General features: G+C 40.7%; 1 protein-coding gene across 2 annotated transcripts in view; it reads right to left on the reverse strand.

The window, feature by feature from the left end:
- LOC122549212 (zinc finger protein 236-like) overlaps nucleotides 1-12,222 on the reverse strand; it is a 159,007-nt gene extending 146,785 nt beyond the window's left edge. For both annotated transcript variants that reach the window (XM_043688635.1, XM_043688634.1), the window contains exon 1: nucleotides 12,068-12,222. In XM_043688635.1, the coding sequence (XP_043544570.1) occupies nucleotides 12,068-12,116 (49 nt within the window). In that variant the 5' untranslated portion in view covers nucleotides 12,117-12,222. The remainder of the gene's footprint in view (nucleotides 1-12,067) is intronic.
- Nucleotides 12,223-14,688: the final 2,466 nt, after the last annotated feature.

The raw sequence follows: 14,688 nt of genomic DNA on the forward strand, positions 1-14,688 counted from the left end.
CTGCTTCCCTTTCTGTTGTTCCTGTAGCATTTGTATTCTGGAACATTAAACTGCCAGTCCTGTCCATCCCTGAGCCACGTTTCCGTAACTGCTATAATATCCCAGCCCCATGTTCTTAATTATGCCCTGAGTTTATCTGCCTTCCCTCTTAGGTCTCTTGCATTGAAATAAATGCAATTTAATTTATCTGTCCTACCTTGTTCTCTGCTTTGTCCCTACCTGCCCTGACTGTTTGAATTGCTTCTGTTCTCAACTGTACCAGTCTCAGATTGATTTCTTTCCTCACTATCTCCCTGGGTTCCCCCTTACTAGTTTAAATCCTCCTGAGCAGCTTTTGCAAATCTCCTTACCAGTATGTTAGCCCCCTTCCAATTCAGGTGCAATTGTCCTTCTTGTACAGGTCACTTCTGCCCCAGAAGAGAGTCCAATGATCCAAAAATGTGAATCCTTCTCCCACACATGCATTCGTCTGCTCTATCCTATTACTACCCTCACTAGCTCGTAACACCATGAGTAATCCAGATATTACTCCTCTCAAGTAATTAAACTCCTGTCTAACTCTCTATAGTCTCCCTTCAGAATCTCATCCTTTTCCCTTCCTAGGTCATTGATTCCAATGACCTCTCCCCCGTGAGAACGTTCTGCACCCTCTCGGAGACATCCTTGATCCTGGCACCAGGGAGGCAACCCACCATTCTGATTTTCTGCTGCTGGCCACACAGTCTGTCTGTGCCTCGGACTAGAGAGTCCCCTAACACAATTGATCTCTTGCAACCTGACATACCCCTCATTGCATTAGAGCCAGTCTCGATACCAGAAATTTGTCTGCTCTTGCTACATTCCCCTGAGAATCCATCATCCCCTACATTTTCCAAATCAGCATACTTGTTTGAAATGGGGATAGCCACAGAAGATTCCTGCACTAACTGCCTACCTCTCTTACCTTTCCTGGAGTTAATTCAATTATGTGTCTGTATCTGCAACTTTTTTCCTTTCCTAGAACAGCCATCCATCACATCCCCTTGCTCTTGTTAATTCCTCATTGCCTCTGTCTCTCTAACAGATCCATTTGATCCGATAGGATTCGCAACCAACGGCATTTATTGCAGATATAATCCTCAGTAACCAATAAACTCTCCCTAAATTCCCAAATCCAACAAGAGGAGATTTACAAGGATATTGCTAGGGTTGGAGGATTTGAGCTATAGGGAGAGGCTGAACAGGCTGGGGCTGTTTTCCCTGGAGCATCGGAGGCTGAGGGGTGACCTTATAGAGGTTTTCAAAATTATGAGGGGCATGGATAGGATAAACAGACAAAGTCTTTTCCCTGGGGTCAGGGAGTCCAGAACTAGACGGCATAGGTTTAGGGTGAGGGAAAAGATATACAACAGACCTAAGGGGCAACTTTTCACGTAGAGGGAGGTACATGTATGAAATGAGCTGCCAGGGGATGTGGTGGAGGCAGGTACAATTGCAACATTAGCTGTCTTCCTGTTTGTCCTATGTAGTATTTTGTGCAGTCCTTGCATAGATTGGATTGGGATATCTGGTCGGCATGGACAGGTTGGACCAAAGGGTCTGTTTCCATGCTGTATATCTCTATGACTCTAAGAGTATGTCACTACTAAAGGCCATTTTTGCTCCTTCACAATCTACAGACCCAGAAAATAGCACCGTCTTATTCCTCTACAAAATACTGCTCAGAGTTAAATTAATACTTATGGCTTATATTTTAACTTTAATCAAGAGACATATCTCAATAAAATATATAAAATCAAGAAAGAATGCACTCTACTCACTACTGCAGACTTACTGCAAGGCCACACTTTAAAATATTCACTTATCGGGTTCGGTGCTATGACCTCTCCCAAACAGTTCAAGATCAGTTGTGAATTTCACTGTTTGTTAATTTTCCCAGATGCACTCCGATGTCCAGCGATACATGAATTCGAACGGCTAAGGTAGTAACTGTGCAGGTTCACTGCCGTGTCAGTTAGCAGTGTGGGTTTCTCTCTCTCTCTCTGTCCTGCACTGACCTCACCATGTGTGCTGCCTTTGTCTGTTCCTCTCCCTTTTAAAAGTGCTGTTGTTTTGACTTTTTTTTTTCTCCAAATGTTTCAAAACAATGCCACAGCATGTAAAACAATAATTGATGCTCCTGGAATTCAAGGAAATCACCTCCAACACCTAAAATACCTCAAAAAACCAGCCTGTTACCGCCAGAGATTTTTCCCATCGTCCATCTTGGATTACCTAGAATAATATATTTTTATACACATATACATACACTCACACAGTATACATAGTTATCAGCATTCAATTTAACCATTTCAAAATCACATTGCGCCAATATATACTGGTGCACGTAACACTTGATGACACAGGTATTGCATTTGAATCAAAACATACCCTTTAAGGCTACATATATGGTCAGAAAGAGACCCCTAAAAAAACAAACTAGGGTCAACGTATACATGAGGTATATGAAAAATACCAGAGTTTTTGGCCAAAAATAAGGGATCAACTAATATATGATATCGACCTGTACACAAGTTTATACGGTATGTAGTATCTTCCCCATCGCATATGTTTCCGCATGTAGACGATCTCATTGACCTTTAACGAGCCTATTGTCTGCCTAGTTGCTCTTAATGTACTTGCAGAATCTCTTTGGATTATCCTTAACCTTACCTGCCAAGGCTATCTCTATTTTGCCCTCCTGCTTACCCTCTTAAAAATGTTCCTACTTCCTTTAGAGTCTTCAAGAGATTCATTTGATCCCAGTTGTCTATACAGGGGGATACTCATGGGGGATACGTTCTGAGACCTACTGTGGAAGCCCAAAACCACGAATAGAAGTGACCCCATTCATTTAAATGGGAAAATTACCTTCCCAGCAGCCCCCTGGTTCCGTAAGGTTCCCTATATGTTCAGGCCACAGTAAACCACGGGTAACAGAAACAGTGGAAAACAATTCCACGGATAGAGGGGTTGCCCTGTACCTAACGTATGCCCCTTTGTTATTCTGCTGGTTAACTGCAAGTTTAGGTAAAATAGTAAGCACTAATAGTGTGCATTGTAGAATAACCTCAGACATCAGTTAAAAACAGAAAATATTGAACATATTGGCACATTTTTCACCAGCTTGAAGGCAATAGGTGACAAGAGAACCATAGAAAGATTACACAGAAGATGGTCATTCAGCCCATGTTAACTCTTTTAAAGAGCAATTTAGCTAGCCTCACTCGCAAACTCTTTCCCCACCACAATTTCTTTTTCTTTGAGATGCTTATACAGTTTCCCTTTAAAAAGCATGATAAAATCTACCTCCACTATTTTTGTGATTGCTTTGTCAGAATTGCACTTTTCACTTTTGTTCTGAAGTCTGAGGCCAATATCCATGAAATCGCTGTGGGTCTGCGTACAACACATGGCCTGCAGCAGTTAAAGAAGGCAGTTCAACATCACTTTCTCACAGGCAACTCACTATGGACAATAAATGCTGACCCAGCCGGTGACATCCACATCATACAAATGAATTTTTAAAAAATTAAAACTAAATCCAAAGGAGTGTCAGGCCTCATTTCATATGCTGCAAGCATAGACCACTCTTCCAAATTTGCCCTAAAACATTTTGCATCAAGACATGGCCTAGAATTGACACTGACTGCACCAGAAGTAAATAATGCAGAACAACACACCAGGTCTTCACAGACTACTTGTTTCAAAAGAATTAAAGAAAAATATGAAGAGGAGAAATTTTAAATGTTTATATTATAAAATAGTATATTTTTCAGTTTTGTTTTTATTGTTTTAGTGTCTGTCTCAAGATTGGCTAGACATTCCCGTTCGTCAGAGGCATTGTTGTTTGACCCAAGCACAAGTCTAGCAGAAAGTGAGGATTGCAGATGCTGGAGATCAGAGCTGAAAATGTGTTGCTGGAAAAGTGCAGCAGGTCAGGCAGCATCCTGTTCTTTGGATGCTGCCTGACCTGCTGTGCTTTCCAAACACAATTCTATCAAAGTATTTGGACAATGAGCCCACCATCAGATTGCTTTTGCTCCTAGGCAATGGTCTCAATTCCTATATAAAGAGTTCACTTTTTTTAGGACAAATTTCTAGTTTCAAACCTCTTTAAAAGGGCAAAATACTTAAGTTTCTGAAAATCTGAAGTGTAAAGGGCAAGTGCTGGAAAAGCTCAGGTCAGGAAACATATATTTAGATTATGTTTCCCACCCTTGATGTCTGATCTCTCAGTTATTCCAGCATTTTAATGATGATCTTTTTGACCTTGTGCAGCTTTGTGTAACAAATCATCCCAAAAAATTGCATGGACGACTGACCTGAGGAAAAAGAAGAGTTTACAAAAAACTTCATCAAAAGTTCTGACTACTGCTAAGGTTCTAAGAGGTTGTTGACACTGCTGTCCACACAACTGTACCCGTCTAATATTTTATCCCCTTTGGCAAATATCAATGTGCAAGTACTGTAGACTAAACAGTACAAAAACTGGAGGGATTGAAACAACTTCAAAAATCTAAACTCAGGACACATCAATCTGACAGTACAGCTTAAGGGCTATGCAAACCTAGTTAAAAATCACACAACATCAGGTTATAGTCCAACAGGTTTAATTGGAAGCACACTAGCTTTCGGAGCGACGCTCCTTCATCAGGTGATTGTCTGATGAATCACCTGATGAATGAGCGTCACTCCGAAAGCTAGTGTGCTTCCAATTAAACCTGTTGGACTATTGGTGTTGTGTGATTTTTAACTTTGTACACCCCAGTCCAACACCGGCATCTCTGAATCATGAAAACCTAGAGTAGGTACAGTATATACAGCACAAAAGCAGGCTATATGATTTATGTTGGCAGTAATGCTCCTCTCAAGACTTCTTCCATGTCCTAACCTTTTTCACCTAACCCCACCACCATGTCCTCCTACACATTTCTTCTGCTTGTATTTATTGTTATGAGGACACTTTATGCTTAATATTGCTTAGCGTACTTAGGCTCTGAAGGATTGTAGAAAAATAGATTTATTTCAAATGTTAAGGAAATATTGGAGTGGGTTCCTTAGAAGTAGCCATTGAAAAGAGAACAAGTATGCAATATAACTTGTTGCTCCCTTTCAAATATGGTATTCTTGTCTATGTTCTGATAGCTGCAAAATGAAAAGCTTCATTAACATGTCTGCTGTTTTTTTTCCAAAAATACAAGTTCTAAACTACCAAGTGACTAAATTGTGCCTGTACTAGTTGGCTAAACTACTCTTTGTAGTAAATTACATGTTCCACAGTTAAGCAGCCCTTTGTTCAAAGGGCTTCTGAATACCTTTCTGGATTTACAACTTACTATCCTGCAAGTTCCTAATTGGGGTTTTAGCACAACTGGAAATATCTTCTATATGTCTAACTTATCAACCCCTTCTGAAATCTTGAAGACTTCTTTCAGGGCACCTTTCAATTTTTCTCCTTTCTAGAGCCTCATTGCTCCATTTGTACCTTGCTGAACACAATGTCAGCATTTCTTTAACTCAAAAATCTAAAATTTAAATATTCGGCAGAGAATTACTCTGAAATAATCATTTTAGGGCATTCTTATTCATTACGTGGTGAAATAAAGTACATTGTATATTCACTTCTGAAAGTAGATTTTTTTTAAAAAAAGGGCTACAAACAGTTCTTGGCAATACTAATGACTATGGATAATTTAGCAGCCTTATGCAAGACAAATCATAAAAGACTCTGTTAGTATGAAAGGAAGTACCCTTTCACACTTTTTATAGGTATTTTTATTGAAAGAAAAGAGATTTTTTAAACTTTTTTTTTTACAAATTCCAAAATAATACAAACAAATATAAACACTAATATACAATTAAATATATAAAAAAGAAATTAAAGCCAAAACACAAAAGAAAAAAAGGAAAAAAAACACAGCTAGCTACTAATCTATCCTACAAACAACCAAAGCATAATGTCTTACTAGTAATGTAAGATATTTTATGTAATAATTAAATATGTACTCAAAATGGATTAACATCAAATCATAATAAAACCCATATTTATATGGGATTCCTCCGCTGGGGGGGCTCCCGGACCAGCCAGAACCACGACCACAGCTAGACAAAAGCCCTTGACAATATAGCCGAAATATCTGTGTCTATATAGTTCAAAAAGGGCTGCCATGTTTTATAGAATAATTCAGTTTTTTGGTGCACCATATTTGTGAGGAAGTCAAGGGGGATGGATTCCATGATTAACCTATGCCAATTCAAAAGTCCTGGAGGGCCCTCAGCTACCCAACTCACTAAGATATTTTTCCTTGCACAAAAAGAGAGAATGGAGAATAATTTCCTCCCGTGCACATCCAAGGAGGGCAGATTTGAAAAGCCCAGGAGAAGAGACACTGGATCCAATCCAATCTCCATTCCCAAGATTTCTGTCAGAGCATTTGCTATTCTGTCCCAATATTTGCAGATCTTGTGACATGTCCATAAACAGTGCGTGAGAGTGCCCACTTCTATTTTACATTTAGGACACATTGGGGATGCTCCGACCCTAAATTTTGCCAGTCGTCCTGGTGCTATATGAGCCCTGTGGATTATCTTTAATTGAATAGCTTGAGTTCATAGAGTCATACAGATGTACAGCATGGAAACAGACCCTTCGGTCCAACCCGTCCACACATCCCAAGCCAATCTAGTCCCACCTTCCAGCATCCTGCCCATATCCCTCCAAACCCTTTCTATTCATATCCCCATCCAAATCCAAATCCAAATAGAGATCTTTCTGGCATTTTCCCAGATGTCCTCCCACATTTCTAAAGGGATTTCTAACCCCAATTCCTGGTTCCATATTTTAAACAGTCGTTTCATGTCTTTCGATACCTCATTACGTAATGAGTGATAAAGAGTACTGACCGAGGGTGGACCCATTGGCCATTGCATTCTTTTCTCTCTATCCAATTTGTAGGGACTGTCTAATAATGTGGTCTTCTTCTGCATATAATCTCATATTTGGAAATACCGAAAAAGGTCTCCATTAGGCAGTCCAAACTTCTGGTGCAGCTACTCAAAAGACATCATAACCTCCCGATCAAACAGGCCCCCTAAATGAGAGACACCTCTGGACCTCCAGGTTTTAAATGTAGCATCTGTCTGCCCTAGCTGAAAACCCCATGCTCCCAGTATAGGAGTATAAGGAGAGGTTTTTTGTAAGTTACCCTCATCTTCCCACATTATCCTCCAGGCTTTAATTGTATTTAATACAATAGGGTTTTTACAATAGTCCATAATCGCTGTCATCTTATTTACAAATAAAAGATTGATGAGGGGACACTTTGCTTGGGAGGTCTCGATATCTAACCAGATTGATTGTGGGTCACAAGAGACCCAATCGGCTACACAGCCTAATAGAGAGCTCAACTGATACCTCCTAAAGTCTGGAAACTGCAGTCCTCCCCTTGCTTGTGGAAGCTGTAGCTTTTCTAATTTGATAAGGGACCATCTATGATTCCAAATAAAGGAACCAAGCCAGCCATGTAGTTTACGTAACGTCAGTCTCAGCAACAGCAGAGGAGCATTCTCATAGGATATAAGAGAAAAGAGACAGAATATTCATTTTAACTAGAGCTACTCTGCCTAACCAGGATATTGGGAGATCTCCCCAGCATTGAAGGTCCTGCCTTATTTTCTCTCATAGGTGCATAAAATTGGCTTCATACAGTTGACCAAATACTGGGGTGATAAAAATACCTAAGTATAGAAAACCCTCCAGTGACCACCGAAAGGGAAAACAAGATCCATCCGAAAACTGGATATACGAGCGAGACCACCCAATGGCATGGCCTCTGATTTCATAAAATTGATTTTGTAGCCTGAGAACGTACTAAATAGATTAATTACTTGAATTAAGCAGGGTACGGATATCAGAGGATTACTTACAAACAGGAGGACATCACCTGCATAGGCAGTGATTTTATATTTACCCAAACCAAACCTCAGAGCCACTATGTTAAGAGTTCTTATAGCTTCTGCTAGAGGTTCAATTATTAGCGTGAATAATACTGGTGAGAGAGGACATCCCTGACGACAGCCCCTACCCACGCTGAAGTTATCCGAACCTAAACCATTGGTAATTATGGCTGCTTTGGGGTCACTGTATAGCATTGAGATCCATTTAGAAAATACCTCTCCAACACCAAACCTTTCCAATCTGTAAAAAAGATTGGACCATTCAACCCGATCAAATGCCTTCTCTGCATCCAAGGAGACAACTATCCCCGGTATTCTTTCCTGTTGACAGACTTGAATCATATTTAAGACCCTTTTAATGTTGTTAGATGATCTACGGCCCTTGATAAACCCTGTCTGGTCCTCTTTTATGATATATGGTAAGACTCTCCAATCTTATTGCTAACATTTTAGAAAGGATTTTAAAATCTACATTTAGCAAGGATATTGGTCTATATGGGGCCTTTCCTTTTTTAAAAACGAGAGAAATATTTGCTTCTCTCAATGAAGGCGGGAGACAGCCTTGACTGTGTGAGTAATTATACATGTCTATAAGTGGACCAGCCAGCTTCCCTATGAATTCTTTATAAAATTCAACCTGGAATCCATCTGGTCCAGGTGCTTTGCCACTCTGAAGTTGTCTAATTGCTGGGTTACCAGGGGCGCGTTCAGGATCGACACCTGCTCAGAGGTTAAATCCAGAAAGGCCAAGTTTTTAAAGAAAGACTCCATCTTCTTAGTTCTATCCTCACAGTCATGTGATTTATACAGTTCAAAACAGAACTTTCTAAAGACTGTGTTGATCCTTTCACGATCACAAATCAGAGTATCAGCGCTTTTCCTAATGGACGTGACAGCTTGAGGAGCTTTTTTGTCCTAGCAAGATACACTAGGTATGTGCCAGACTTGTCACCATATTCATATAGTCTTTGCAAAGAATATTTCCCTCTTTGCTGTTTGGGTAAGTGTGGTATCCAAGGCTGTCCTTAGGGCTGTGATCCTTTGTAACTTAGTAATAGAGGGCCTTTCAACATAGCTGAAAATGTGTTGCTGGAAAAGCGCAGCAGGTCAGGCAGCATCCAAGGATCAGGAGAATCGACACTTCGGGCATGAGCCCAGCTGCCTTCAAGCGAGCCTCAAGCGAGTTCTCCCTTTTGTCTTTTCTGGGTCGCGGAATATGAAGTGATCAAACCTTGCACATAAGCGGCACGATGGCACAGTGGTCAGCACTGCTGTCTCAGAGCACCAGAGACCCGGGTTCAATTCCTGCCTCAGACAACTGTCTGTATGGAGTTTGCACATTCTCCCCGTGTCTGCATGGGTTTCCTCTGGGTGCTCCAGTTTCCTCCCACAGTCCAAAAATGTGCAGGTTAGGTGAATTGGCTATATTAAATTTACCGTAGTGTTAGGTGAAGGGGTAAATGTAGGGGAATGGGTCTTTGTGGGTTGCTCTTCGAAGGGTCGGTGTGGACTTGTTGGGCCGAAGGGCCTGTTTCCACACTAAGTAATCTAATCTAAGCCTTAATGGTCTACCACATCATGTTGTATTTCTTTGTTTCTTAATGGTCGACGTGTTACTGGCCGTACCTAAATTAATTTCCAAAAAGATTTTGAGTGCTTGAGAGAAATGCTTTATAAATTTGCTATCCTTCATTAAAAAGGAATCCATACGCCAATGTCAGGGGTCTGTCCCATCGTCTCTAGTCTTAACTTCCATATATACTGGGGCATGATCAGAAATTGCTATGTTACCTATTTTGTAGGACAATTTGGAATTCAAAACGGTCAAGGGAGCAAAGAACATATCAATTCTAGTATGACACTTGTGTGGGTTAGAATAGAAAGTAAAGTCTCTGTCCTGGGGGTGAAGACACCTCCACACATCTACTAGCCCTAGCTCCTTATTCAGATCCGCCAATTGTCTGGATCTAAGAGATATACCCATAGTACTCTTGGGTATCCTATCTGTCTGGGTCCATAATACAATTAAAATCTCATCCTATAATTGTATGGCAGACCCCAAAAGCCATCAACTTGGAGAATGCTTCTGTTACAAATTTGAAAGGGTGTGCCAGGGGACAATAAAGATTCAAAATACCATAGTCCTCTCCATTTATTAAGGCTTTGATCAGTATATACCGTCCAGATTCATCTTTTATCTGGCTTAAGAGTTTAAAAGGAAGATTCTTCCAAATGAGGATGACTACTCCCCTACTTTTTGAACTAAAAGATAAAAAAAAAGGCCTAGTCATATCTACCACCACTACCACCACCACCAAGGGAACTTTGGTTGACGAGGGAGGTTGAATGTCTAGTGAAGAGGTAGAAGGAGGCTTACATAAGGTTGAGGAAACAAGGTTCAGACAGAGCGTTGGAGGGATACAGGATAGCCAGGAGGGAGCTGAAGAAAGGGATTAGGAGAGCTAAGAAAGGGCATGAAAAATCTTTGGCGGGTAGGATCAAGGATAACCCCAAGGCCTTTTATGCATATGTGAGAAACATGAGAATGACGAGAACGAGGGTAGGTCCGATCAAGGACAGTAATGGGAGACTGTGTATTGAGTCGGAAGAGATAGGAGAGATTTTGAATGAGTACTTTTCTTCAGTATTTACAAATGAGAGGGACCGTATTGAAGAGGAGAGTATGAAACGGACTGGTAAGCTAGAGGAGGTACTTGTTGGGAAGGAAGATTGCAATGCTAAACCCAGTATAACACAAAAACAAGTTTCAAACACAATTGTTCGCTCAGAAACAAAGAAATACAACATGAAGGTTCTCCTGCTCACCCTTTCATCTTTTGGATATGGAATTATAATAGGTAGGGCAAGCACATCAGGATAAGGTTTAAATACAAAGAGTGCAAGCTCAGCTTCAACCCTTCATTAATAACCAATCGAGTCTGGCCTACTGTGATCAAGCGAGATCTCAATTTATCCTGTACTACAAGAACAAATCTAAACACAGGTGAATAAAGAAGTTCTCAATGAAAACAGTTCAACTATCTGTTCTATTTGGAATAAATGACAAGTTGATTGTTGACTTACATTTAATATTTTCAATTTCAAGTAGCTCTAACACGAGAGTATAAAAACCTGTGCTTTTTACTGTAAATTGTGGCAATTAATATTACGAATGAACCATGCAGGGCAAAGATTAAAAATGGGTTTTAAAAAAAACAGAAATCACTTTTCAAAAATATAACTTTCTCAGCAAAGTCTTGCAGTTTTTCTCCCCATTAACTTTTGCTGCACGACTTGCAGTGATTTTATGACAACTGCGGGGGGGGCAATAAAAGCTGGACAACAAAACCATCAGGGAGAGAAGTGTCAAGAGACAGAGAAAATAATCTGCTTAATTTCAAAAAGAGCCGACAAAAACTGAATTTTCTGAAACAAATGGGAGGAGGGGAGAAGACAAACGAAGGACGGGGGAAAGCAACTGTTATTTCAAAAAACATGTGACAAAAATAAAGTTATTAAATCACTGAGTGATATGACTATAATTCTACAAGGAGACCTGGGCGAGAGGTTGTGTTTTATCCCTGATTTTGTACCAACAAAAACTCAGCATTTTGCACGAAGAGTTTTCTTTTAATTATTTTTAGTTTGCAAACGCGGCCATTTTCATGTTGCTTTAAACACGAATACTGTCTTTTTCTTAAAATGCAAAAGCTGGACATTCACTCACTTAGATCAAATCTTCAGAGGCTGTGTTCATTAGTATTAATAACAACAGAGACAGTGAGGGGAGGGGGATTAATTTTCTTCTTAACCATTGACGGCGGTGGTTTAAAAACACACTACATATTGATATAGATAGATAGGTATATCATTCCGCCTCCTTACCCTCACACAGACTGACTGAGAGAGAGTGTGAGGACAATATCCGGGGACTATATTGCAGCCATCTCCCTCCCCAGCAACAGGAGCTACTCTCCCGCCCCGGCCTCATCACCGGGGACCGGGGCCCCGGCTGCAGCAGGCCTCAAGCCTCTCCCTCTTCCAACACAATTCGTTAGAAAAATGTCAGAATAAAACGTCGCCCACTTACCCGCCTCCGAGTTCTTTATCGTTGTTTTAGGAGGTCGGCCTCGCGGCATTATTTTCCCCCCTCTGTTTATACCCTGAACTTTGAGATATTTATATATGTTATTATTGTGTTGTGTGTGAGTGAGTGCGGGATCGGCGGCTTGCGCGCGGGCGGCGCATCGGGGGCGGGAGCAGGAGACAAAATGGCGGCCGGTGGAGAGGCAGCGGGGTTGGAGCGAGCGAGAAGGTAGTTAAGGGAGCCGGCGTGCGGGAGAGATTGCCATTATTTTCTCCCGCGTCAGTTCTCCGTGATGGGCCTTGCCATCATGCTTTAATATTTTAATGTCGCACGGCTCGGGTTTCTCCCACACCCTGCCTTTTCTTTGGCCGAGGGGAGGGTGGGGAAGCAAAATGGCGACCGGTGCAGAGGGGGAGGCTGGAGGTACAACTTTTACACCGAGTGCATGAGATTGGTGGTGTGTTACATTGCGTTCAGAGACTCACAGCTATGCTGGCAAAATGCACCCTTTAACCGACGTTTGGATATGTCTAGTGATGGTGAACCCCTCAGAATAGGGGTGACCTGAGAACTAACATGAAAGGCAGATCCTCAAAACGAGGGGCATCTGTTCACTCTGCATCCCTGTTATCCTTCCATGATGTGGCAGACCAGGAATCTATACTGCTTTTACCTCCTGCCAACTGACCTGTGCTTGAACAATTTGCACACTGATATTCAACCTGTTTAGCCGTGTTTTGAACACCTTCCTTGGCAATCAAAACTCACTTGAACCTGCTTGCAGCTGAAAAGACAGGATCATTATTGTGCCAAAAGGCCTCCAGACTTGTGTTTACATGAATAAAGTCGTCTTGTCACTATAAATTAATATTAATGCTATCCTAGGGGATAGAGAACCTATGTCACCTTACTGAGAGGGATGAAAGAAAGCAAAATCTGTCAGTAGCTAGAGGTGTGCAAGCCCTAGAATCACTACTCTGCGTTGACTATGTTAGTAAATAACATAAACAGGGGCAGGAGTAGCCATTTGGTCCATTCAGCCTGCCTCACCATTCTATAAGATCGACTAATCTGCTGCAGGCCTTGACTCCTTTGGGTCCAGCTCCTTTGCCTGAAAGACAGTCTTGGGAAGTCAACTGCTTAATCCCAGGAATCAGCAGAGTGAATCTCTCTTGAATTTCCTCAAATGCCAGCATTTCCTCTCTTAAATACATGGATGAAAACTGTACACGATACCCAACTTCTCGAGCACTGTGTGTGTGTGTGTTGGTTGGGGGGGGGAGGTGGTAAAATGTAGAAATCAAGGCACAAGATGAAACCTGGAGTACAACTCATCACCACAACATAAGTGAAACACACAAGAATGTATTTACATCTATTACTAAGTTATTTTATAGGTGTGTTGTCAATTTCACAATAACTGATTACATTTCTTTCTCATAAAAGCAAAGTACTACAAATGTTGGTGGTCTGAAATACAACACTACTAAACTGCTTTAGAAACTCACGAGGTCTGACTGTCTTTGGAGAACGAATGTTAATGTCTCAAATCCAATTTGATTCTTAATTTCAAAGAAGTCATATTGGATTCAATGTTAATTGTGTCTCTCTGTTGATGCTGCCGGACCTCCTTAGTTCTCTTTAGAATTTCCGCGCAGAACCTTTGAATGTTTTTAAGGCACAACCAGATAAATTCTTGATTACCAGATTGTCAAGAATATGCTGGATGTAGAAATGAGGTTAAAATCATAACTGTGATCTTGAGTGGTGGAGCAGGTTTGAAGGGCAGAGTGGCCTGCTCTTGTTGGTCATCTCTAGCACTTTCTGTTCTTGCTACATTTCTTTTAGCGTCTCACTGTCAGAAGGTAAGGAGAATGACAACTTTTGTTCATCAACTACCAACGCAGATTACATGGTCAGAAAAAAAATGGATGTCTTGATAGCTCTTCCCAAAGGGTAGTGTTCTGAAATTCATTGCCTGATGTTGTGAAAGAGACAAAAACATTCACTGTGTTTAAAATTTTTTGGGATGTTCACTTGAAGTGTCCAAGCTTATGTCTTAGAGTCCAATGTATATTTGAAATAATATAGATGCTCCAGTAACTTAAATTGGTGTTTGTGCTCTTTTTTGCCTTCACTGCTTCATTTTAACATGATGAATATTTGAACTTAATACAAAAGAAAAATATTGCAGATGCTGTACTTTTGAAATAAAAACAAACTGCTTGAGAGTAAACTTAAGCTGTACAAACTTCTTTGTCAGACATAGATAATAGACCAAATAGCTAAATTAATAAACTTGGAACCACTCGAAAGGGCTCAAAGCCAATCAACCTACTTTTTGACATGCAGTCACTTTTAACATCTGCAGTAGATGTAATTACACAGATGGGTGCCCCCGTCTATCCTGCAGTACCATTGGAGAATTAGTGCTTGGTATCCAATAACCCTCTGCCATCAAGGCTAAAATATCAAAGCCACTAGGCAGTTTAAGGAAGTGGTAATTATTTGGATTTCAGGAAAGAAAACTCAATTATACAGAAATGTTGGTAATGCTCAGTGGGTCAGCAGTAGTTAAGATGAATTCGAAACTTAAAATATTACAACTACTACATTACCTTTAT

The sequence above is a fragment of the Chiloscyllium plagiosum genome, chromosome 4, assembly GCF_004010195.1.
Source record: "Chiloscyllium plagiosum isolate BGI_BamShark_2017 chromosome 4, ASM401019v2, whole genome shotgun sequence".
NCBI lineage: Eukaryota > Metazoa > Chordata > Chondrichthyes > Orectolobiformes > Hemiscylliidae > Chiloscyllium > Chiloscyllium plagiosum.